Source organism: Cherax quadricarinatus, chromosome 77 (assembly GCF_038502225.1).
Source record: "Cherax quadricarinatus isolate ZL_2023a chromosome 77, ASM3850222v1, whole genome shotgun sequence".
Taxonomy (NCBI): domain Eukaryota; kingdom Metazoa; phylum Arthropoda; class Malacostraca; order Decapoda; family Parastacidae; genus Cherax; species Cherax quadricarinatus.
In genome coordinates, this window is record NC_091368.1 from 2,726,425 (window position 1) to 2,753,151 (window position 26,727).

Below are 26,727 nucleotides of genomic sequence, written 5' to 3' on the forward strand. Positions count from 1 at the left end.
GTAATAAAGTGTTTAATAAGTACTAGTGACATCTTTACTACCATGATCTCTTGGCAGTGACTTCTTGTTGGTTGCTTAGTAACCAGCAAGATCGTGAACTTACCTGCTACCAGTCCTTACTTACCAACTTAATTAATAAAGATGTGCAGTTTTTTGATAGTTTTAGAGGAAGCATTAATGATGTATACTTGGACTGTAATAATAATAAAAGTTTAACATTTTGCCTCCAGATGATGTTCATGTTGACCCCGTCGGTGCAGCAGCATGTGGATAGTTTACACCATCGGATTCTTCATCATCCGTTAGCGGAGCATCTTCCAGTTGCCCTTATGAAATTCTACACAAGTGAGCTTTGACATGTGTAACAAATGTTTTTCTTCTTCTTTCAACAAACCGGCTGTATCCCACCGAGGCAGGGTGGCCTAAAAAAAAAAAAAAATTTCTCTTTTTAAATTTAGTAATTTATACAGAAGAAGGGGTTACTAGCCCCTTGCTCCCGGCATTTTAGTCGCCTCTTACAACACGCATGGCTTATGGAGGAAGAATTCTGTTCCACTTCCCCATGGAGATAAGAGGAAATAAACAAGAACAAGAACTAGAAAGAAAATAGCAGAAAACCCAGAGGGGTGTGTGTATATATATGCTTGTACATGTAGAAAAGGCATATGATAGAGTGGATAGGGGAGCAATGTGGCAGATGTTGCAAGTATATGGAATAGGTGGTAAGTTACTAAATGCTGTAAAGAGTTTCTATGAGGATAGTGAGGCTCAGGTTAGGGTGTGTAGAAGAGAGGGAGACTACTTCCCGGTAAAAGTAGGTCTTAGACAGGGATGTGTAATGTCACCATGGTTGTTTAATATATTTATATATGGGGTTGTAAAAGAAGTAAATGCTAGGGTGTTCGGGAGAGGGGTGGGATTAAATTATGGGGAATCAAATTCAAAATGGGAATTAACACAGTTACTTTTTGCTGATGATACTGTGCTTATGGGAGATACTAAAGAAAAATTGCAAAGGTTAGTGGATGAGTTTGGGAATGTGTGTAAAGGTAGAAAGTTGAAAGTGAACATAGAAAAGAGTAAGGTGATGAGGGTATCAAATGATTTAGATAAAGAAAAAGTGGATATCAAATTGGGGAGGAGGAGTATGGAAGAAGTGAATGTTTTCAGATACTTGGGAGTTGAAGTGTCGGTGGATGGATTTATGAAGGATGAGGTTAATCATAGAATTGATGAGGGAAAAAAGGTGAGTGGTGCATTGAGATATATGTGGAGTCAAAAAACGTTATCTATGGAGGCAAAGAAGGGAATGTGTGAAAGTATCGTAGTACCAACACTCTTACATGGGTGTGAAGCTTGGGTGGTAAATGCAGCAGCGAGGAGACGGTTGGAGGCAGTGGAGATGTCCTGTTTAAGGGCAATGTGTGGTGTAAATATTATGCAGAAAATTCGGAGTGTGGAAATTAAGAAAAGGTGTGGAGTTAATAAAAGTATTAGTCAGAGGGGAGAAGAGGGGTTGTTGAGGTGGTTTGGTCATTTAGAGAGAATGGATCAAAGTAGAATGACATGGAAAACATATAAATCTATAGGGAAAGGAAGGAGAGGTAGGGGTCGTCCTCGAAAGGGTTGGAGAGAGGGGCTAAAGGAGGTTTTGTGGGCAAGGGGCTTGGACTTCCAGCAAGCGTGCATGAGCGTGTTAGATAGGAGTGAATGGAGACGAATGATACCTGGGACCTGACGATCTGTTGGAGTGTGAGCAGGGTAATGTTTAGTGAAGGGATTCAGGGAAACCGGTTATTTTCATATAGTCGGACTTGAGTCCTGGAAATGGGAAGTACAATACCTACACTTTAAAGGAGGGGTTTGGGATATTGGCAGTTTGGAGGGATATGTTGTGTATCTTTATACATATATGCTTCTAAACTGTTGTATTCTGAGCACCTCTGCAAAAACAGTGATTATGTGTGAGTGTGGTGAAAGTGTTGAATGATGATGAAAGCATTTTCTTTTTGGGGATTTTCTTTCTTTTTTGGGTCACCCTGCCTCGGTGGGAGACGGCCGACTTGTTGAAAAAAAAAAAAATGTATGTGTAGTGTGACCTAAGTGTAAGTAGAAGTAGCAAGACGTACCTGAAATCTTGCATGTTTATGATACAGAAAAAAGGACACCAGCAATCCTACCATCATGTAAAACAATTACAGGTTTCCGTTTTACACTCACTTGGCAGGATGGTAGTACCTCCCTGGGCGGTTGCTGTTTACCAACCTACTACCTAGGAATAAATGTTTTTATTTATGATTAATATTATTGCCTTTTTATTACCACAAGAGCTGTCTTGCATCAAGGTTGGTCAGTACAAACAAGGAACTCTTCATTATCATTTATTATCATTTTATTCATAATAGCTGTCTTGCTAAAAGTGTTCAGACATCACAATTCAAATGACCCTTGAAGCTGCAATATCCCCAGTCCTTCAGAGTGCATCTACTGTACTTCCCACCTCCAGGACTGTAACATCCCCACCCCACCATCAGAGTGAAGGCACTGTACTTCCCACCTCCAGGACTGTAACATCCCCACCCCACCATCAGAGTGCAGGCACTGTACTTCCCACCTCCAGGGCTGTAACATCCCCACCCCACCATCAGAGTGCAGGCACTGTACTTCCCACCTCCAGGACTGTAACATCCCCACCCCACCATCAGAGTGCAGGCACTGTACTTCCCACCTCCAGGACTGTAACAGTACCTGCTTCAAGCAGTAATGAAAAAAATCATTAAGGGGTTTAATTCCAACATGATTTTTCCCAGTGTTGTAGGCAAGGGATTTCAGCAGTTAGAATTTAACAAAATTATGAATTTTATGACTTGCTCGTATTTTAATCCTCTGATATAAATGTTATGTAGTTAGTTATTTGAGCTTACCAGGGAAAAGGTGTTTGTAAGCTCTAGCTCATGGTCCCACCTCTCAACTATGGGCTGACTGACATGATTCAGTTTTGTCATGTACTCTTGATCCCTTGTACTATATTTGTTGTTCCATGGGATTTTTGACTGCCATTATTATTTTTAACACTAGTTTGGCCACTCTGTGCCTTAAAACCTTTAATTTTATTTTTATCTATTATGTTTTAAAATTGAAGTTGATATTAACACTGTGTTAAACATTTATTAACAGTGGTGGAGTCAACGGGAGCGAGCAGCGAGTTCTATGACAAATTTACGATACGATATCATATTAGTGTGATATTCAAGAGTCTTTGGGAAGACAGACGTCACCGACAAGCTCTTATTACTGAATCCAAGTAAGTGTATCTTACCTCCAAGTGTATTTTACCTCCAAGTAAGTGTATTTTACCTCCATGTAAGTGTATTTTACCTCTGAGTAAGTGTATTTTACCTCCACTGTTTTTTATTGTATGGGTTGGGTTCTCACTAATTATTACTGGTGGAAGATGGCCCATGTGTCACACTTCTCTACTGCACATACCATAATTTTAACAAGAATCTGTTTCATATGCATGATTGTTTGAGGAGATGCCAGTGAGAGGGCTCTTGATCCAAGGATTTGGACCTACCCTCCTCTTCCTTAGAATGAATCTGAATGCTTCCCATTTCCACATGAGTACTGTATGGCTTTAAGAAGGCTGTCTAAACTTTATTTTTTTAACAAAACTGCAAAGGGTGTGATATGTAGACTACTTATTTGTGTATATTATGTAACACACTAAACCCATATGGTCATTCACTGTGCATGTGATGGCCAATAGTTTTGTCATCACATAGTAAATGTATATTTTGTTATTACATTAGGTATTGACCAAATGTTAATACTCCTCTATCTTTCAGCTCAGGAAAAGAATTTGTAAAGTTTGTTAATCTTCTTATGAATGACACCACCTTCCTGCTGGATGAGTCTCTGGATGCCCTCAAGGTGAGTCCATCCATCACCTGCATGATGCTCTTCCTTGTTTGGTTAAATAGTTGCCCCTAATTAATCCAAATTTGTTGAGACCAAGAGCTTTCCAATTAGCAGTTTTTTGATCAAGTGGAGGAGTGACTTAGCTTTTTGGAGCATAATTAGTCCCATTCAGTAATGAACTATTTATCACACTTAAAACTATAGAAAATTGTGTTTACCAGAAAATGTTTTATGTATCCATAAACATTTCAGCCTTTGTAAGACTCTAGGTTTATCAACATTGTGCATTTCTCTTTTAAATTATTACTTTGTATTTCTGAAGAAAAGTCTAAGATAGACATCTACCCCACTCCTCAAGGGAGGCTCCTTGATACTAGTGAGAGGCTCTAGTTCAAGGAATTAGACCTGCCCTCCTCTTCTTTGGATCAAACCCAAATGCCTCTCATTCCCCAAGGTGTTATATGACCAGTACGGGCTTAATGCTTCCCAATAAATGTAATAATTAGTAATATACAGTGGGTGTGTAAATTTTGTATATGTTTTGATAGCCTATTAACATCTGTCTTCAAGTACTTAATTTATTGCCTTCAACTTGAAGTTTTGGAGCTAGTAATGCTGCATAAGACTTTTGCAGAAGAACTCTAAAACGAAAATGGAAATAAAGACATTTCTATTTTCTAGCATTACAATGTTCATTTTTTTGTTATAGTATTGAAAGTACAGAAGGTTAAGTAAGCAGCTGTAGCAGAGTTCATGTCTTGGACATGATCACTACATTTTGACTTCAGTTTTGTATTGTTGGGTTGACAGCGTATTCATGAGGTGCAAGAGGAAATGGAGAGAGGAACTTGGGCAACGCAGTCCCGGGAGCAGCAGCAGAGTCGACAGAGATTGCTAGCCACTGATGAGAGACAGTGCAGGTGAGAATTAGTATTAATTCTTGAAAAAAAAAATTATTAACACATCGGCCTTCTCCCACCAAGGTAGAGTGGCCTGAGAAAGAAAAACTCATCTTCATTCACTCCATCGCTGTCTTGCCAGAGGTGTGCTTGCACTACAGATATAAAACTGCAGCATTAACACCCCTCCTTCTGAGTGCAGACACTGTACTGGGAAATATTACATTGTATGTTAATACACTACATTCTCTTGCTTCAGAAAGATATCTGTATTTGATAATAGATGATATAGAATATAAAAGAATAGATGATATAGAATATAAAAGAGTTTAATTCATTTCAGTGATTTTAATGTTGAGTCCTGTGGCTGCCAGACTTCGGTTTACCAGCCTGATGGTTTCTATAATTTTGTGTTTCATTCAAGTAGACTTTCTTGATTCATCTAAATATATTTACTCCTGCCTTTCCATAAGTTTTAAAACATTACATATTTTATATGATTTGGCTTATTTTTGCAGTTTTGTCAGAATGATCTTATTTTTGGTTTTATCAGAATGGTTTAAGGTAGGGCTTATTTCTTTTAATTTTGTAGGAATGACCTAGGGCTTATTTTCATGTTATTTTTACTTTTGTTGTACAGGTTGACCATCACTAATCCGGCATCATCGGGACCTGTAGGGTGCTGGACTAGTGATTTTGCTGGCAGTATTTACGCATCGGCGATTTCACCCACTTACGCCCTATTTTTGACCCATTCCATTGTTCCAGTCTACCAAACCTGTAGCTATTTCACTAGTATTCCTTCTATTCTATTGATTGAGTACAGGATACTGCCCATTTACCTATTTCAACTACCCAGTAAAGTGGTCAGAGATTGGTAATTTGGCCAATTTCACACAAATTTCAAGAGATGCCAGTTTCAAAATAGGGTCCAGAATAAACAATGCAAACATTCCTGGCACTAAAATAACATTTTCTCTGTTCATCAGTTACATCTCCAGGTCCCTCTTATATTATGCTTGCTTTCCATTTTGAATTTTTATTCACTCAAAAAATAGAAGATTGACTGTTATACAGACTACTGCATTATTGTAATAATTGTATAAATAATGTCAACCTATTTGTGACTGCATATTAGACCAGCCAGTTGGGCATGTATTGGATGATGACGTCATTTGTTTACTCTTGAACATCGGTAAAAAATGAACATTTCTGTTACTTTGAGTTCAATTTTAAGGTACTTTCTGGTGTGAAACCAGTCAAAATTATATCTATTCCTGTAATATATCTTCCATTCTATCGAATGAGACCAAAAAACGAGAATACAACCATGTAAACCATACGAATATACACCGCAAAGTCGCCGTTTTTTTTCTCATTATGCATTGTGTGCTGCAGGATTTTTTTATATAGTGCACACTTACCACACAGACTTATTCTCTCATATGTAGGCCCAAATTTACCGGTCACAGATTATCTGAGTGAGCTGAGCTCATGGTGACCGACAATGGCTTCAAAGCTACCTTATCTTTTATGGACAATGTATGGTGTATGTGCTTTACGCAACGAGAAGCATTTCTTTTATTCATTGGAACCATGGCTAGGGCTAAAAGTGAGCACGTTATAACAAACTGAGAAAAAGAAATTTGAACGACTTAATGCAGCAAGTAGCGCCACCTAGGAGTAGTGGCAGGTTGGTGTGGCAACACTGAAAATTTTAAGTTATGCTAGCTGAAATTAGTGCTGGATTACTGATGGAACCGGATTACTGATTGCCGGATTAGTGATGGCCAACTTATACTGTCAACAATCCTCACTTTGTCTTACAAATTTCACAGGTCATACCTAACTTTAGCAAGAGAAACTGTCGACATGATGCATTACTTAACAAAAGAAGTTCCCGCCCCGTTCTTGAGGCCAGAGCTGTGTGACAGGCTAGCAGCCATGCTCAACTTTAACCTTGCCCAGCTCTGTGGCCAGAAATGTGAGTACCAGTGACTGGAATATCAGTGAATGGAATATATTTCAGTGAATGTAATATATTTCATTGAATGGAATACACCTACCATCTGACTTACGACCGAGTTCGGTTCTGAGAAACCGGTCGTAAGTCGAAATGGTCGTAAGTCGAACTTTACTACTGAATATCAACAAAACATTTTTGTAATGACTTTATTTTATTGTTATATTTTGGTATTTCATGTTTTACTTTACTTTTTATGTTGTTAGTACTGTATTTTATACTGTAAGGTTTAGGATAAACACTGTGTACAACACAAATAGTTGTTTATTTCCCAGAAATTTGGCATAAAAAACACGGTCGTAAGTCGAGCGGTCGTAAGTTGAGCAGGTCGTAAGTCGGATGGTAGGTGTATCAGTGAATGGAATATATTTCAGTGAATGTAATATATTTCATTGAATGAAATATCAGTGAATTGAATATATTTCAGTGAATGTAATATATTTCACTGAATGAAATATCAGTGAGTGAAATTTCAGCATATGGAATATATTTCAAATTCAAATTCATATTTTTATTTCTTTATATGCTGTACAAAGATAGTTTAGTTTTCATATAACGAAACATTGCTAGGCATGAAAGAAAGCCACTAGCATGCAAATGCACTTTGGAGAGAGACATGAAATGCAAACACTAGAATGTGTTTATTGGCAGTGTTTTGGTTCTGAATGTGTTTATTGGCAGTGTTTTGGTTCTGAAGTTTTAGTCACTCGAAATATGGGACCAAGGTTGCAGGACCAGAAACTTCCTAATTAACATGTCCTAGTGATTGCATTTTGTGTCTTTCTCCACTACTTGTCACTGTCAGTATACCTTTTTTTTTTTTCTTAATGAACTGGCTGTATCCCACCGAGGCACGGCTACCTAAAAAAGAAAAACAAAAATTTTTCCTTTTAAATCTAGTAATTTATACAGAAGAAGGGGTTACTAGCCCCTTGCTCCCGGCATTTTGGTCGCCTCTTTTGACATGCATGGCTTACAGAGGAATAATTATGTTCCACTTCCCAATGGTGATTCATGTCATCAGAGTCCATGCTGCTTTTAGATTTGCATTAAAATTTTCTGGGAACTGTAATATATAATACAATTTTGTTTATTTCCCATAGGTGGTAACTTGAAGGTGAGACAAGCGGACAAGTATGGCTGGGAGCCGCGCAAACTCCTAGAGCAGCTGGTCGACATTTACTTGCACCTCGACTCCACCAGATTTTATGAGTCTATAGCTAATGATGAGGTTGGTCATATCATTTTTGTTCAGTTTTATTTTTTAAACTAACAGGCCTTCTCCCTCCAAGGATGGCCTAAATAAGAAGAAACACTTTCACCATTCACTCCATCACTGACTTGCCAGAGGCACAATGATATTGCAGTTCAGATGACACTCCTTTAGTGTGCAGGCACTGTGCTTCCCACCTCCAGGACTCAAGTCCGGCTAACTGGTTTCTCTGAATCCCTTCATAAGTGTTATCTCCTTGCATGTCGGCAGTATATGACCTGCGATCACCTTCCTTAGATCAAACCTGAATGTTTCTCATTCTTGCCAAGTGAGTGTAAAACAAAAGCCTGTCATTGTTTTACATGATGGTAGGATTGCTGGTGTCTTTTTTTCTGTCTCATAAACATGCGAGATTTCAGGTACATCTTGCTACTTCTACTTACACTTAGGTCACACTACACATGCTTGTACAAGCATATATATATATACATACCCATCTGGGTTTTCTTCTATTTAGTTACTAGTTCTTGTTCTTGTTTATTTCCTCTTATCTCCATGGGGAAGTGGAACAGAATTCTTCCTCCGTAAGCCATGCATGTCATAAGAGGCGACTAAAATGCCAGGAGCAGGGGGCTAGTAATCCCTTCTCCTGTAAAAATTACTAAATTTTAAAAGAGAAATTTTTGTTTTTCTTTTTGGGCCACCCTGCCTCGGTGGAATACGGCTGATTTGTTGAAAAAAAAAAGGAAGATTTCAGGTACATCTTGCTACTTCTACTTACACTTAGGTCACACTACACATGCATGTACAAGCATATATATACATACCCATCTGGGTTTTCTTCTATTTAGTTACTACTTCTTGTTCTTGTTTATTTCCTCTTATCTCCATGGGGAAGTGGAATAGAATTCTTCCTCCCTAAGCCATGCGTGTCATAAGAGGCGACTAAAATGCCGGGAGCAAGGGGCTAGTAACCCCTTCTCCTGTATATATTACTAAATGTGAAAGGAGAAACTTTTGTTTTTCCTTTTGGGCCACCCCGCCTCAGTGGGATTCGGCCGGTGTGTTGAAAGAAAGAAAAAGTTTCTCATTCCACCTTGTCATTCTATTTTGCTCCAGCCTTTAAATGTTCAAACCACTTCAACAACCCCTCTTCAGCCTGCTAAATAATACTTTTAGTAATCCCACACCTCCTAATCTCCAAAGTATGAATTCTCTGTATAATAGTACCACATATTGCCCTCAGACACGGCATCTCTACTGCCTCCAGCCTCCACCTTGCTGCAACATTCACAGCGCATGCTTCACACCCATATAAAGAATGTTGGTACTACTGTACTCTGGTATATTCCACTTTCTGCCTCCATGATAAAGTTCTTTGTCTCCAAGGTGCCTTGGTGTACCACCCACCATTTTCCCCCCTTGTCAAAATAGCCTCTATTTTTTTAATTGTAGATCTTTTTCTTTAGACGTTGTCTGTGCCTATATTAGGTCCTGTGCTGGGACCAGTCACCCACAGAGCTGACAATATGATGATTTTAAAACTAGCGCTATTACATCCGTTTTTGTGTTTATTCGTTGACAGTCGTTAATTATGACTTATCTTGAATTTATGGACTAAATTCAAAGATACATATTTTTCATACTAAATTTTGGTTATACTGTACTGTGCTTATCTTTTCAGAGATCATTCAAGAGAGAATTATTTGAAACAGCAGCATCCAAACTTGAGCGAGCCGTCATCAAGTGCAGCTCCGAAGTTGCAAAATTCAGAAGTATAGGGCAAAAGGCATATGATGTGCAACAAGCCAATCAGAAGAAGGATGAGGATTACAGTGATGCACCTGATCACTTTATGGGTAAGTACTCTGGGGTGGATTACCCTCTGCAAGTTTGTATGTCATGTAGAGGAGTGGAGACAAACTCTGATAGCCAGCTACAGTTACATGTTGCCCTAAAAAGAATAATTTTTTATTTTTTTATTTTAACACACTGGCCATCTCCCACCAAGGCAGGGAGACTTGACAAAGAAACACTTCCACCATCATTCACACTAGCACTGTCTTGCCAGAGGTGCACAGATACGACATTTCAGATAAATTATTATTCTTTTTACTATAATCATGGGGATGTGCTGAACCTGTAGGGATCATGCTGGTTTGATCCAGTAAAGGGAAGAATCCAGTGGATGGTAGCTGCTAATTTATTGTGCACCCCATATTCATCCTGTGAGTGATAGTGGCTAGTTTATTGTGTGTCTCATATCCATCCTGTGGATGCTAGTGCAAGAGCATATGGATACACAAAAGGCCTAGGAACTAGGCCCCATAAGGGTTTACAGAGGTGCATCTGGATTTATATCTTCATATCTTCAGTTGAGTTATCTGTTGAATCAAACTTAGGATTTGCTTAATATATCTGGTATCTTATTTTCATTAATAAGACATCTTGACATATCACATAGGTTATTATACTGTCTATCTCTATGTTCCAACTATAGTGAAGTCCATAGCCTACATAATTTTTCTTTTCAGATCCTTTAATGCAAACTTTAATGGAAGATCCTGTGGAACTGCCTTCAGGAGTGGTGATGGACAGACCCACCATTGTGAGGCATCTACTGAACGATCCCACTGATCCCTTCACTCGCCAGCCTCTCACTGAAGAACAACTCCTTCCAGGTTAGTCAAAGACAGTAAACCACTACAAATAACCTGTACTTGGGAGAGCAAACTTTGGTTGAGGAGTGTCTCCAGGACCATTGTCTAGACCTGCGTCAGGAAACACTTGTCTTGTTTCCTGACAGACCTTACCTAACCTAACTGACTGGCACTTGTGACTTTAAAGTGGCCTTAAAAATCATAAATATAAAATGTAAAATCACTGAGTAATCTCTCTAACAAACGTGAACTTTCTCCATGAATAATATAGACTGAGTATGAATTCATTTTAGTAAAAGAAAAGAAAGGAAAAAAATAATTCTTTTAGTTTAGCCTTGAGAAAATCTTAAATATTTAAATCTGTTGTTTATCATTAGTCACTATTGAAAAAATGTAAGCTCTCTGCACATATATAAAATGAACATTAACAAAATATTAATGCATCTAGTAAAAGAAAGAGTTTTGTTCTAAATAGTTTGCATATTTACAATGTTTGTGAGTGCAAATTTAGAATTCACAGTGGAATTGTCATCAAATTTGTGACACATCATAAGTTGGGATGTAGTAAGCCAGGGTTCTGCTGAATGCATTCAATTTCCCAACTGATATTCAAAGTAGGAAAAATAAATATTACAGTGTAATCATGTCTTCTTTTTTTTTCAGCTGAGGCACTGAAGAAAGAGATAAATGATTGGATTGCAGCTAAGAGTAACCCCAATAGTGCATCTTGAGGGCAGGATGGCAATAGCTGGACTTTTTGTTCGTGTTGTGGTGTTCAGGTCAGCTGACCATTCATCACCCTAGCAAATGGGTGTGAGTGTACTGTCTGAATGGAAGACTGTTGTGTGGATGTCAGGTGCATATTACTGTAAGCTGAAGAATGGCTGCTCTTGCCTCTGTAGGGCTAAGTAGATTGTAAATGTATGGGTGTGTCTGCCTTCCACCGTTTTAAATAATGTGCAATTTTCATATGGCTTGAAATGAGGAGGAAAGATGCAGTAGGTTGATATTGAAATGTAATGTCACTCCTTGAATATCATGGTACTACTGATTATGTAAATAAATTATATTAGCATTTTAAACACAATTATTGGTTCTTACTCAAATTTTTTCCAGTAAATTAAACATAATTTTAAAGCTTTTGTCACTAAGTTCAAAAATGTATTTTATAAATTTGCATTAGCTTAAATGTATTTTATGAAACAGTGGCAGCATATTGTGTGAAGTGATGAAAGGTAATCAAGACTGTGTGGAATATGTAGGGATGGAGAAAAGCTCCTATGTAGCTTTATCATCAGGTGTAGCCATTGCTGTTCCTCATCTCAGTTAAGCTCATCATAAAATCAGTCTTGCATTATGTACATTTTCCACTTTAGTTATTTAAAGAGTATGTTTTGTTACTGTCTCAGTATATTAGTATATGCTCTGGTGGTGCAGCTTGACCATTGACTTCTCTCATCTCCATGAAAATTTGGTTAGGCCAGTTTGTAGGCCTAGTACGTGTGGTCTGTGGGGCGGGCTGCCAGACCTTGATATAATTATGTCCTTACACTGGAAATATGCAAATTTGTTGCTGCCTGGTCTGAGACCAGGTCATAGGGATACGTTCCCCAGAATCATTGATACGTAACTAACACGTACAGGTATTCATCTGGATGTGAACAATTTTTAATTTATCTTAATTTTCTTTCTGATGGACTATGAACTATGACTTGATACCATATTTTCTGGCATATAAAGCCCTCCTTTTTTCCCACAAAGAAGTCTTGGAAAATCAGCCTGCACCTTATATGCTCAAGGTCAGAGTCAAGGGTAGGCTTTGGGCTATGCTTTAGCATAAAGTAAGAGGGCAATTAACCCTTGAATATCAGCACTGATTTACCGTTATGATACTTCTGTCGTGTGCCTTATGTGCCAGAAAATACGGTAATCAGTTGGCAAAGGCTGTTGAGAGTTTCAGCAAGTTAGCTGTTGGGCTCCATAGTGAGTTTGAGAACAGTAGTTAAAAGCAGTGTGTTTATCTCTTCATTAAATAATTCATTGCTCACCTAGTTGAGTTAACTCACTTGTGGATTCAAGTGTGTGGTAAGGGAGGATAAAGAGGTCAGTGGCACTAAAAAATAAATAAAAAAGACACAAAAATCTTTGTGTTTGTACAGTAAATATTTTATTTGGTCAATAAAGTTTGATCTTTCTTACTTGGAAAAAGTAGCCATTTGTAAAATAGTGACTTTCACTATCATTTTTACATTTTTTCACTCGTGGGGAAAGCTTCCGGGTCAAGTACTTGACCAGTTTGGGGCTTAGCTCAACTTAGGGACAGGTGCAGCTGGAGAGTTCTAGGTGGTGCCTAGGTAGAAACAAAGAGCCTTAGGCCTCAGGTGGCTCCTAGTTGGTACTCAGGTGGCACTAGTTTTTAACCAAGTCTTGGCATGCTGGCATTGTGAGGTAAAAGGTGGTAATCAAGGTGCTAAGTGGAGCTTTGAGTGGGAACTCTTCGTTGAACTTGGCCCATTGTGTACTCAATGTAGACACTTCAGAAAGACATGACAGATACACGAATGACTCACAAAATCGTACTAACACGATTGCAAATAAATCACTGAACGAGTGAGGCTCGAACCCATAGCGAGTCCTGAAATTCACAGGCCAGTGCGTTAGCCACTGGCCATGGATTCAAATACCCACTCATTCTATGATTTGGTATATGAATGAATTGTAGTGTTTCATAATATATATGACTGAATCATAAGGTTATGTTTTTTATTTTTCTCTTTCAAATTAAAAAGTCACATCCTGCATGGGAACACAGTATATGTAATAAAAGGTATACCAAGAGTGGGTTTACATTTTTTAGACAAGCTGGTATACATAATGGATTGTCTATTGGCCAGAAAGTAGGTAAAAGACACGTATGCACAGATCAAACCATTAAGGAAATCTTTTGTCACAAATGTTTTCATGCAAAGTCATTTGTGATGACATGTTTTTTTAATAAATGTCCTGCTCACTGGAAATGTGTCTCTTACAACTTGACAGGTTCACCATACCAGTTCCATCAACCAAAAAAAATAGTGTGGTTTAATATGTCTTATGTATAAGACTTTAACCATAGTCACAACACTATGGCTGGAAAATTCGTAACTAAATCACAAATTTGAGTTGTACCACATTTTGATCAGAGCGGATCATTACCCTAAATTATGGTCCAGGACCGACCAGATTGTTCGAGGTTTCTCCTTCAGCTTGTGGATTAGTTATGAAGATTGATGGTCACTTGGGTGATCCTGGTCAACCAACCGTGTGTTGGTTGTTCAGCCATCATGGTTGTGGGATGTGCTGTTGTACCATGTAGTGGATGTGGATCGTGCAGTAATATCTGGGTCCCTGACTTGCCAATTCCCTGCCCTACAGTTTGCTGCCTCGGTTGCAAGGAGATTGTTGTAAGGTACCTTACCTTGTAGCTTTAATTTCTGCAGACTTGTAAAGTGATGAATTTCAACTTTGTTTAATATGTATGCCTAAAAATTTAATAAATTGTTTAGTATAAAATATTTATTTGACTTAACCTTCATGATTACCACAATCATGTGGCCTTTTACCCAACATACCACCTTTATGTGGCCTTTTAACCACGATACCACCTTTATGCTGGAGAAGGGCACTTGATCCAAGGTACTGGGCCTGCCATCCCATTATTCGGAACAAACATGAGTGCCTTCCCTTCCTCCTGGCAGTCTATGAACCCTATGGAATAGGGTTTATAGACTGCTGTGCTGGAGGGCCCCACTTACATAGCAGGTTAGGTTCCAGGCTACTGTTGTATAGTGAAAATTGCTGTAAAGTGAAGCATAGCCTTTTTTCACTTTCAAATGCATATAAAAGCCTGATAACATGTTCATACATATAGCAATATAGCCAGGTCTAAAAAATGCATATACAGTACACACATTACTCACCTTAGTTTATAGTGAAGTGGTGAACATATTGTAGCAAGTCCGAATAAATGAAGAATTGGTATAAATGAAAAATGCTGCATAAGCGAAACGCCATACAGTGAAGCGCTGTAAAAGTAAAGTGAAGCTGAGGTCAGTGGTCACCTGCGGTCATACCTGCCTAAGCTCTTGGGAGTTAGCGTGGGCTGTTACCAAGCACCATGGCTTGTTGTAGTGTTTTAGAATCTCAGGTTCAAGTGATGAAGAAGAAGATTCTTCTTCAGGAGGAAAATAGGAAGCCGAAGCTTCGCATAGATGAGTTTGGGAGCGAGTGTGAGAAGGATTTAGCAGGTAAGGAAGGAATGGTCACCAGCAGTGATAGTGGCAGCTGCTTTAAATGGCAAATGGTTCGCAGTTCAGGAAGAAGGAAGATGAGAGTTAATAGAGAAGATGTGAAGGTAGGAAATCGATTCTCTGTTCTCCAAGACGAGTGTACTTCAGTGGTTAGTGAGGTTGAAGGTACCACTGATTCCCCTGCTAATCAAGGTAAGAATATTTTAATAGTAGGCGATTCTCAGGTAAGATATATGGACCGTGCATTTTGTAACAGAGACAGAAAGGTCAGACAGAGAGTGTGTCTTCCTGAAGCTGGTGTTGGTGACATAGTCAGCAGGTTGGATAATATTATGGCAGGTAATGGGAACAAGCCCATTATCTGTCTTAGTGCTGGGGGTAATGACATTGGGAAGGGCAGGAGAGAGGAGCTGCTGGATAAGTACAGGTCAGCCATAGAAGAAGTTAGGTCTAAGGGAGGGATCCCAGTCATATGTAGCATCTTGCCTAGAAAGGGAGTGGGCAATGAATGGATGTCTAGGGCAATTGGTATAAATTGCTGGCTAGACAGGTACTGCAAGGAACTTGCAATCCCATTCATTGATAACCGGGACCTATTCTTTGGCAAACGTGATATGTATGCAAGGGATGGGGTTCATCTCTCTGGGGATGGAGTGGTTGCATTAGCCAATTCAATTGGGAGGGTAATTGATGGCTTGTCTAGGAATTTAAACTGATAGATTATAGAGGTATGGGTGTTTGTGGGAAACAATCAGGCTGCAGCATTAGGGTTAAAAACAGCAGATATTACCGGGATACCTCAGGGATATGTTTAAAAGACAATATTCAAAATAAAGTTGCTAGTAATGGCAAATCAAATGATAAACAAACAAAGAGGGATAGTAGAGGGCAACGAGTGACTAGCTCCCTTAAGGTTTACTATACAAATAGTAGGAGTCTAAGAAATAAGATAGATGAGCTAAGATTACTTGCAAGTGTAGGTAATATAGATATTATTGGTATAACAGAGACCTGGTTCAACCTGAAAGATAGAGAAATGCCTTCTGAATGCAACATACAGAAAATTTAAATTATTGTCTTAGACATGATATAAGATTAGAAACATCGAACACAGAATCTGTTTGGCTACAGTTTCTCGAGGGACGTGACAAATTAATTTTGGGTGTGATTTATAGGCCCCCAAACCTTGATAGGGAGGGCAGTAAGCTGTTATGGGACGAAATTCGTAAGGCATCTAGATATGAAAATGTTGTGATAATGGGAGATTTTAACTTTAGACAAATTGATTGGAACAATATGACAGGAAATCTTGAGTCTAGTGACTTTCTTGATACGGTTCAGGATTGCTTTTTAGAACAGGTTATGACAGAACCAACTAGAGGAAACAATCTGCTTGACTTGGTTCTTGCCAACAAAGAATCACTAATTAATAATCTTGAGGTTAATGATGAGCTTGGGGAAAGTGATCACAAATCACTTAGTTTCAATATATTATGGAATTACCCGGATAACTGCAATCAAATCTCTGTCCCAGATTTTCGCTTGGCCGACTTCATGGGACTGAAAAATTACTTGGGTGGGCTAAATTGGGATGTCCTGACTATGGGTCAGGTAGGTGATCTTGGTTGCCAATATGACGTTTTTCAGAGCATAGTTCTAGCTGCCCAGACAACTTTTGTTCCGAGTTGGGAAATTAGATCTGACAAACATGATCCCAAATGGATGAACAATAGATTAAAACATCTCATTGGTCAAAAGAGAGGTATATATAGGCGTATCAAAAGAGGGGATGGGCAGTTAAGAAATCAATATATTCAATTAAAGAGAGAAATAAAGAAAGGAATAAGAAAAGCAAAAAGAGATTATGAGGCTAAGGTCGCAAGGGATTCAAAGACTAACCCAAAAGGATTCTTTCAGGTATACAGAAGTAAAATTAGGGACAAGACTGGCCCACTTAAGAGTAACTCTGGTCAGATCACTGACTGTGATAAGGATATGTGTGAAATTCTAAATACCTACTTCCTCTCAGTTTTCACCCAGGAAAATACTAGCGATATTCCTGAAATAATAGATTATGTAGAACAGGATGATAATAAACTATGTACGATTGCGGTAACTAGTGACATGGTCCTCAGACAAATAGAGAAACTAAAACCTAACAAATCTCCAGGCCCTGATGAACTGTTTGCAAGGGTGTTAAAGGAATGTAAAGAGGAACTTAGCATACCTTTGGCTAATCTTTTTTAACATATCACTACAAACTGGCACAGTGCCTGATAAGTGGAAAATGGCAAATGTAATACCTATTTACAAGGCAGGTGACAGGTCCTTGGCTTCGAACTATAGACCAATAAGCCTTACCTCCATAGTGGGAAAATTTATGGAATCAATAATTTCCGAAGCAATTCGTAGCCATCTTGACAGGCACAGATTGATTAATGAATCTCAACACGGTTTTACAAAGGGGCGTTCCTGTCTTACGAATTTACTTACTTTTTTCATTAAGGTGTTTGAGAAGGTAGATCATGGTAATGAATATGATATTGTGTATATGGACTTCAGTAAGGCTTTCGATAGAGTTCCACACCAGAGGCTATTGATGAAACTTAAGGCACACGGAATAGGAGGAAAATTTTTTTCCTGGGTAGAGGCATGGCTGACAAATAGACAGCAGAGAGTTTGCATAAATGAGGAGAAATCAGAATGGGGTCACGTCACAAGCGGTGTTCCTCAGGGGTCAGTGTTGGGCCCGTTGTTGTTCACAATTTACATAAACGACATAGATGAGGGAATAAATAGCGACATAAGCAAATTTGCTGATGACACCAAAATAGGCCGTCCAATTCATTCTAATGAGGACACTAGAGCACTCCAGGATGATTTGAATAGACTGATGCAATGGTCGGAGAAGTGGCAGATGCAGTTTAATATTGACAAATGCAAAGTTCTAAATGTTGGACAGTTAAATAACCATGCCACATATAAACTAAATAATGTAGATCTTAATACTACTGATTGCGAAAAGGATTTAGGAGTTCTGGTTAGCAGTAATCTAAAACCAAGACAACAGTGCATTAGTGTTTGCAATAAAGCTAACAGAATTCTTGGCTTCATATCTAGAGGTATAAATAATAGAAGTCCTCAGGTTGTTCTTCAACTCTATATATCCTTGGTTAGGTCTCATTTATACTATGCTGCTCAGTTCTGGTCACCGTATTACAGGATGGATATAAATGCTCTGGAAAACGTAGAGGAGGATGACAAAGATGATCCCATGTATCAGAAATCTTCCATATGAGGATAGACTGAGGCCTTGATTCTGCACTCTCTCGAAAGGCGTAGAATTAGGGGGGATATAATTGAGGTGTATAAATGGAAAACAGGAATAAATAAAGGGGATGTAAATATAGTGCTGAAAATTTCCAGCCAAGACAGGACTCGCAGCAATGGTTTCAAGTTGGAAAAATTCAGATTCAGGAAGGATATAGGAAAGCACTGGTTTGGTAATAGAGTTGTGGATGAGTGGAATAAACTCCCGAGTACAGTTATTGAGGCTAAAACGTTGTGTAGTTTTAAAAATAGGCTAGATAAATACATGAGTGGGTGTGGGTGGGTGTGAGTTGGACCAGACTAGCTTGTGCTGCTGGGTCTGGTGCAGTGCTCCATCCTTGAGTGGAGATGACCAGACTGGGTGGGTCATTGGTCTAATCCGGGGGGGGACATGGACCTGCTCCGCATGGGTCAGTAGGCCTGTTGCAGTGTTCCTTCTTTCTTATGTTCTTATGTTCTTATATACAGGCTCCCATAAGGGAGATTCTGCGATGCCAGTGAGGGGGCTCTTGTTCTGAGGAATTGGAGCAGTGTTACCCTTGGATGAAACCCACTTTCCTCCTGTAAGACTTCCCATAAGCAATTTTCCCTGAATATGTATATTGGTATACCATGCAGGTACTTGGTGCCAGATGGTAAATTATATACTATATGTCTTGATGCTGTATTACCCATACAGTTTAGTGCACTGTTTCCCTCAAGGGAGGTTCCTTGATGCTGGTGAGAGGCTCTTGATCTAGGGAATTTGATCTGTGCTCCTGTTCCCTGAATTGAGCCTGAATACCTTCCATCCCCCCCACATGTGCTGTATAATCCTACGGGTTTAGCGCTCCCCCGTGATTATAAATAGTGCACTGTTTGACCCGTACAAGTTTAGAGCTCAATTTCAAAGTAAAATCCAACAGGATTATACTATACCTTGTGGTGCAAGACTACCTTGTACTACACTTATAATATAGTAGTATGTCATTGGTGTCAGCTATGGTCTGTATAAGTTGTATCATGTACTGGTAGAATTCAAGATTAATAATAATGATAATATACCCCACTGAATTACTATTGTATACACAAAATGCTCCCAACCCACATGGGCCATGAAGTGCTTCGAAGCTGAGGCCAAGCTGAGAGGAAGTGAACGGAAGTGATAGGTAGGTGACAGGAAGTGACAGGCAATGAGAAAAAGTGACAAAGTGACACAAATGGCAGGCAGTGACAAGAAATGATAGGCAGTGACAGGAAGTGACAGAAAGTGAGAGGAAGCAGTGAGAGATGAACTGGTTATATTAATAAAAAAAATCATAGAATGCACTGAAAGCAGGGTGGTCTGAAAGCAGGGTGGTCTGAAAGCAGGGTGGTCTGAAAGCAGGGTGGTCTGAAAGCAGGGTGGTCTGAAAGCAGGGTGGTCTGAAAGCAGGGTGGTCTGAAAGCAGGGTGGTCTGAAAGCAGGGTGGTCTGAAAGCAGGGTGGTCTGACAACAGGGTCGTCTAAAAGCATGGTTGTATGAAAGCAGGGTTGTCTGAAAGCAGGGTTTTCCTTACCTGGGTATACTGTACCTGGGTATGCTGTACCTGGGTATGCTGTACTTTGGCATGCTGTACACGGGTGTGCTGTACACAAGTATGTCGTACAGTGGTATGCTGTACACGGGTGTGCTGTACACGGGTGTGCTGTACACAGGTATGCTGTACACGGGTATGCTGTACACAGGTATGCTGTACACAGGTATGCTGTACACAGGTATGCTGTACACAGGTATGCTGTACACAGGTATGCTGTACACAGGTATGCTGTACACAGGTATGCTGTACACGGGTATGCTGTACACAGGTATGCTGTACACAGGTATGCTGTACACAGGTATGCTGTACACGGGTATGCTGTACACAGGTATGCTGTACACAGGTATGCTGTACACGGGTATGCTGTACACGGGTATGCTGTACACAGGTATGCTGTACACGGGTATGCTGTACACGGGTATGCTGTACACGGGTATGCTGTACACAGGTATGCTGTACACGGGTATGCTGTACACGGGTATGCTGTACACGGGTATGCTGTACACGGGTATGCTGTACACGGGTATGCTGTACACGGGTATGCTGTACACAGGTATGCTGTACACGGGTATGCTGTACACGGGTATGCTGTACACGGGTATGCTGTACACGGGTATGCTGTACACGGGTATGCTGTACACAGGTATGCTGTACACGGGTATGCTGTACACGGGTATGCTGTACACGGGTATGCTGTACACAGGTATGCTGTACACGGGTATGCTGTACACGGGTATGCTGTACACGGGTATGCTGTACACAGGTATGCTGTACACGGGTATGCTGTACACGGGTATGCTGTACACGGGTAAGGGCATAAATGAAAGCATAATCGTTTCATTTAATATTTATTGTTAATATTAAGGGAGATATAAAATGAGAATAACAGAAGAAAATTCAAGAAGGACAAAGTGTATAGATGGTGAGGGACTGACCACCTCAAATACTATTACTCCAAAAATAAATAACTATTACTCCAAGGTTGATAGACCGATTGCATTATCTTTATTTCACTTCTAAAACCTGCTGCCTCTGTATTTGACTGAAGAAGCCTACTGTTCCACATGTGTTTTAATATTCAGTATATTAGTAACACTGGTCATCGTTACTACGGTAGTTACGCTGTATCCAAATCGGTAATTAACGGGATATTACCTGTTGTGGAGACCCGTGTAACGTGATGTTGACGGCTCCGTCTCAGACCCCAGCCATCTTACTACTCTTGTACTACTGTTGCTACTGCTGTTACTGCTGTTATTACTACTTGTACTACTACTACTTGTACTACTACTGCTACTACTACTACTTGTACTACTACTACTACTACTTGTACTACTACTGCTGCTACTACTTGTATTACTACTACTGCTACTACTACTACTACTTGTACTACTACTGCTGCTACTACTTGTACTACTGCTGCTACTGCTGCTGCTGCTGCTTGTACTGCTGCTGCTACTGCTCTGGCTGCCTGCTGCTGCTGCTGCTGCTGCTGCTGCTGCTGCTGCGTGTACTGCTGCTGCTGCTGCTGCTCGTGCTACTGCTGCTGCTGGCGTATGCTGCTGCTGCCAGCTGCTGCTAGCGTGCTGCTCGCTGCTGCTGCTGCTGCTGCTGCTGCAACGCTGCTGCTGGCGTGCTGCTGCTGCTGCTGCGTGCTGCTGCTGCTGCTGCTGCGTGATGCTGCAAGCTACTGGCGTATTGCTGCTGCTGCTGCTGCTGCTGCTGCGTGCCTGCTGCTGCTTGTGCTGCTGCTGCGCTGCTGCTGCTAGCTGCTGCTGCTGCTGCTGCTGCTGCTGCTGCACTGCTGCTGCTGCTGCTGCTGCTGCTGCTGCAGCGCTGCTGCATGTTACTGCTGCTCGCTGCTGGCGTGCTGCTGCTGCTGCTGCTGCGTGCTGCTGCTGCAACTGCTGGCGTGCTGCTGCTGCTGCTGCTGCTAGCTGCTGCTGCTGCCTGCTGCGTGCTGCTGCATGCTGCTGCTGCTGCTGGCTGTGCTGCTGCTGCTGCTGCTGGCGTGCTGCTGCTGCTGCTGCTGCTGCTGTGCTGCTGCTGCAAGCTGGCGTGTTGCTGCTGCTGCTGCAGCTGCTGCTTGCTGCTGCTGCTGCGTGGTCTGCTGCTGCTGCTGCTGTGCGCTGCTGCTGCTGCTGCTGCTGCGTGCTGCTGCTGCTGCGCAGCTGCTGTTGCTGCTGCTGCTGCTGCTGCTGCTGCAGCTGCTGCTGCTGCTGCTGCTGCTGCTGCTGCTGCTGCTGTGTTAGCGTAGTGCTGCTGCTGCTGCTGCTGCGTGCTGCTGCCTGCTGCTGCTGCTGCTGCTGCTGCTTGCTGCTGCTGCTGCGTGGTGCTGTTGCTGCTGCTGCTTGCTGTGCTGCTGCTGCTGCTGCTGCTGCTGCTGCGCATTGCTGCTGCTGTAGCTGCTGCTGCTGCTGCTGCTGCTGCGCGCTGCTGCTGCTGCTGCTGGCTGCATTGCTGCTGTGCTGCTGCTGCTGCTGTGCTAGCGTGCTGCTGCTAACTAGCTGCTGCTACGCTGCTGCTACTGCTGCTGCTGCTGCTGCTGCTGCTGCTGTGCTGCTGTGCTACGCTGCTACTGTGTGCACTGCTAGCTGCGACGTGCTACTGCTAACTAGCTGCTGCTGCTGTATGCTACTGCTGCTGCTAGCGTGCTGCCGCTGCTGCTGGCGTGCTGTCTGCAATACTGCTGTATTGCTATTGCATGCTTAACTGACTGCTACGTGCTGCTGCTAGCAACTGCTGCTGCTGCTAACTGCTGCAATGCTGCTGCTGCGTATGCTGCTGCTGCTGCGTATGCTACTGCTGCTGCGTATGCTACTGCTGCTGCGTATGCTACTGCTGCTGCGTATGCTGCTGCTGCTGCGTATGCTACTGCTGCTGCGTATGCTACTGCTGCTGCTGCAACACTGCTGTGTTTGCTACTGCTGTTGCTGCTGCTGCGTATTGCTGCTGCTGCTGCTATTGCTGCTGCTGCTGCTGCTAATGCTTGTGCTGCTGCTGCTGCTGCTGCGGCAGTTGCTACTGCTGACAAGCGCTGCTGCGTGCTGCTGCTGCTGCTGCTTGCTGCTGCTGCTGCTGCTGGCTGTGCATGCTGCTGCTGCTGTGTATGCTGCTGCTGCGTATGCTACTGCTGCTGCGTATGCTACTGCTGCTGCGTATGCTGCTGCTGTGTATGCTGCTGCTGCTGCTGCATATGCTGCTGCTGCTGCTGCTGCTGGTTGTGCTACTGCTGCTACTGCTGCTGCATGCTGCTGCTGCTGCTGCTTGTTGCTGCTGCTGCTGCTGCTGCTGCTGCTTGCTGCTGCTGCTGCTACTGCTGTGCTGCTGCTGCTGCTAGCTGCTGCTGCTGCTGCTGCTGCTGCTGCTGCTGCTGCTGCTGCTGCTGCTGCTGCTGCTGCTGCTGCTGCTGCTGCTGCTCTACTACTACTGCTGCTACTACTACTACTACTACTTTTATTATTTCTGCTGCTACTACTACTACTTGTACTACTACTACTTGTACTACTACTACTATAACGAGTTTATTTGGTAGTGCTGAAAGCTGGTGGTTAATGATAAATGTCTTCGGAGGCTTCTTAGTTTATTTGTAAGTGTCGTGGTGGATACACAGGCTTGTGTGTTGTGGCCTTGGCCCGGGCAGGGCCATCCCACTAGAGAAAGCTAGGAGTAGGCCTTGTGTCTTCCTGCTAGGCCGCTGTACTCACCCACCTAATTCACCTAATTGTGGTTGCAGGGGTCGAGACTCAGCTCCTGGTCCCGCCTCTTCACTGATCGCTACTGGATCCTCTCTCTCTCTGCTTCCTGAGCTTTGTCATACCTCTTCTTAAAACTATGTATGGTTCCTGCCTCCACTACTTCACTTGCTAGGCTATTCCACTTGCTGACAACTCTATGACTGAAGAAATACTTCCTAACGTCCCTGTGACTCGTCTGAGTCTTCAGCTTCCAGTTGTGACCCCTTGTCCCTGTGTCCCCTCTCTGGAACATCCTATCTCTGTCCACCCTGTCTATTCCCCGCAGTATCTTGTATGTCGTTATCATGTCTCCCCTGACCCTTCTGTCCTCCAGTGTCGTCAGTCCGATTTCCCTTAACCTTTCCTCGTACGACATTCCCTTGAGCTCTGGGACTAGCCTTGTTGCAAACCTTTGTACTTTCTCTAACTTCTTGACGTGCTTGACCAGGTGTGGGTTCCAGACTGGTGCTGCATACTCCAGTATGGGCCTAACATACACAGTGTACAGTGTCTTGAACGATTCCTTATTAAGGTATCGGAACGCTATTCTCAGGTTTGCCAGGCGCCCGTATGCTGCAGCGGTTATTTGGTTGATGTGTGCCTCCGTTGATGTGCTCGGTGTTATGGTCACCCCAAGGTCTTTCTCCCTGAGTGAGGTCTGTAGTCTTTGTTCACCTAGCCTATACTCTGTCTGCGGTCTTCTTTGCCCCTCCCCAATCTTCATGACTTTGCATTTGGCTGGATTGAATTCGAGAAGCCAGTTACTGGACCACATGTCCAGCCTGTCCAGGTCTCTTTGCAGTCCTGCCTCATCCTCGTCCGATTTAATTCTTCTCATCAACTTCACGTCATCTGCGAACAGGGACACTTCAGAGTCTATTCCTTCCATCATGTCGTTCACATATATCAAAAATAGCACTGGTCCTAGAACTGACCCCTGTGGGACCCCGCTCGTAACAGGCGCCCACTGTGATACCTCTTCACGTACCATGACTCGTTGCTGCCTCCCTGTCAGGTATTCCCTTATCCATTGCAGTGCCCTTCCTTTTACGTGTGCCTGATCCTCCAGCTTCTGCACTAATCTCTTGTGGGGAACTGTGTCAAAGGCCTTCCTGCAGTCTAGGAAAACGCAATCTACCCACCCCTCTCTCTCGTGTCTTACTTCTGTCACCTTGTCATAAAACTCCAGGAGGTTTGTGATACAAGATTTGCCTTCCATGAACCCATGCTGGTTTTCATTTATAATTTTGTTCCTTTCCAGGTGTTCGACCACTCTCCTCCTGATAATCTTCTCCATGACTTTGCACACGATACATGTCAGAGACACAGGTCTGTAGTTTAGTGCCTCGTTTCTGTTTCCTTTCTTAAATATGGGGACTACATTAGCTGTCTTCCATTTCTCAGGTAGTTGCCCAGTTTCAAGGGATGTGTTGAAGATTGTGGTTAGAGGCACACACAGCATCTCTGCTCCTTCTCTAAGGACCCATGGGGAGATGTTGTCCGGTCCCATCGCCTTTGAGGTGTCAAGGTCACTTAAGAGCTTCTTCACCTCCTCCTCAGTTGTTCGTATGTCATCCAACACTTGTTGGTATATTCCCTCTTGATGTTCCCTTCTGTGCTGTCTTCCCACAGCCCTTCCTGTCTCTACTGTAAAAACTTCCTTAAATCTCCTGTTCAGCTCCTCACATACCTCCTGATCATTTCTTGTGAGTTCTCCACCTTCTGTCCTTAATCTGATCACCTGGTCTTTGACTGTTGTCTTCCTCCTGATGTGGCTATGCAACAGTTTCGGGTCAGTCTTGATTCTCGATGCTATGTCATTTTCATACTGTCGCTGGGCCTCCCTCCTTACCTGTGCGTACTCATTCCTGGCTCTGCGACTGATCTCCCTATTTTCGTGTGTTCTCTGCCTTCTGTACTTTTTCCATTCTCTATTGCACTTTGTTTTTGCCTCCTTACACCGTCGGGTGAACCAGGGGCTTGTTCTGGTCTTCCCGTTGTTACTGTTGCCCTTGGGAATGAACCTTTCCACTGCCTCCTTGCATTTTGTTGCTACATATTCCATCATTTCATTTACTGGCTTTCCTGCCAGTTCTCTGTCCCACTGGACCTCCCGCAGGAAGTTCTTCAATCCTATGTAGTCCCCTCTTTTATAGTCAGGTTTTTCCCATTCTACTCCTGTTATTCTCTCCACTTACAGCTCTACTATGTATTCAAAGCACAGAACCACGTGGTCGCTAGCTCCTAGGGGACTCTCATACTTGATGTCCTCAATGTCTGAGCTGCCCAGGGTGAACACAAGGTCCAATCTTGCTGGTTCATCCTCCCCTCTCACTCTGGTAGTGTCCTTAACATGTTGGTGCATGAGGTTTTCCAGCACCACGTCCAACATCCTGGCTCTCCATGTTTCGGGACCCCCATGTGGCTGTGTGAGTGAGAGCGTGGGAAGGGCAGGCAGGCTGGCGTGCCCACCGAGAGGCCTGGCTACAGAGGGCAGCATCTGTGTGGTGAGAAATATGAACTAAGCTGTCAGACAACATGGGCTGTCTGTGCAGACAATACAGGCTGTCTACACTACTACTACTACTACTACTACTTGTACTACTACTACTACTACTACTACTACTTGTACTACTACTGCTACTACTACTACTTGTACTACTACTGCTACTACTACTACTTGTACTACTACTACTACTACTACTACTTGTACTACTATTACTTATACTACTTCTACTACTACTAGTTGTACTACTACTGCTACTACTACTACTTGTATTACTACTTGTATTACTACTACTGCTACTACTACTACTTGTACTACTACTGCTACTACTACTACTTGTATTACTACTTGTATTACTACTACTGCTACTACTACTACTTGTACTACTACTGCTACTACTACTACTTGTACTACTACTGCTGCTACTACTACTTGTACTACTACTGCTACTACTACTACTTGTACTACTACTGCTACTACTACTACTTGTACTACTACTGCTACTACTACTACTTGTACTACTACTGCTACTACTACTACTTGTACTACTACTGCTACTACTACTACTTGTACTACTACTGCTGCTACTA

The 26,727-nt window shown here is 42.0% G+C and overlaps 1 protein-coding gene across 4 annotated transcripts in view; it reads left to right on the plus strand.

Annotated features, from left to right (window-relative positions):
* Ube4B (Ubiquitination factor E4B) overlaps positions 1–14,268 on the plus strand; it is a 49,501-nt gene extending 35,233 nt beyond the window's left edge. For 3 of the 4 annotated variants that reach the window (XM_053795946.2, XM_053795947.2, XM_053795949.2), the window contains exons 18-26: positions 231–345; positions 3,178–3,304; positions 3,849–3,933; positions 4,732–4,841; positions 6,659–6,804; positions 7,947–8,074; positions 9,741–9,915; positions 10,591–10,737; positions 11,380–11,586. In XM_053795946.2, the coding sequence (XP_053651921.2) occupies positions 231–345; positions 3,178–3,304; positions 3,849–3,933; positions 4,732–4,841; positions 6,659–6,804; positions 7,947–8,074; positions 9,741–9,915; positions 10,591–10,737; positions 11,380–11,447 (1,101 nt within the window). In that variant the 3' untranslated portion in view covers positions 11,448–11,586. Of the gene's footprint in view, positions 1–230; positions 346–3,177; positions 3,305–3,848; positions 3,934–4,731; positions 4,842–6,658; positions 6,805–7,946; positions 8,075–9,740; positions 9,916–10,590; positions 10,738–11,379 lie in introns of all 4 variants that reach the window. The other variant, XM_053795948.2, reaches the window with a different exon arrangement.
* Positions 14,269–26,727: the final 12,459 nt, after the last annotated feature.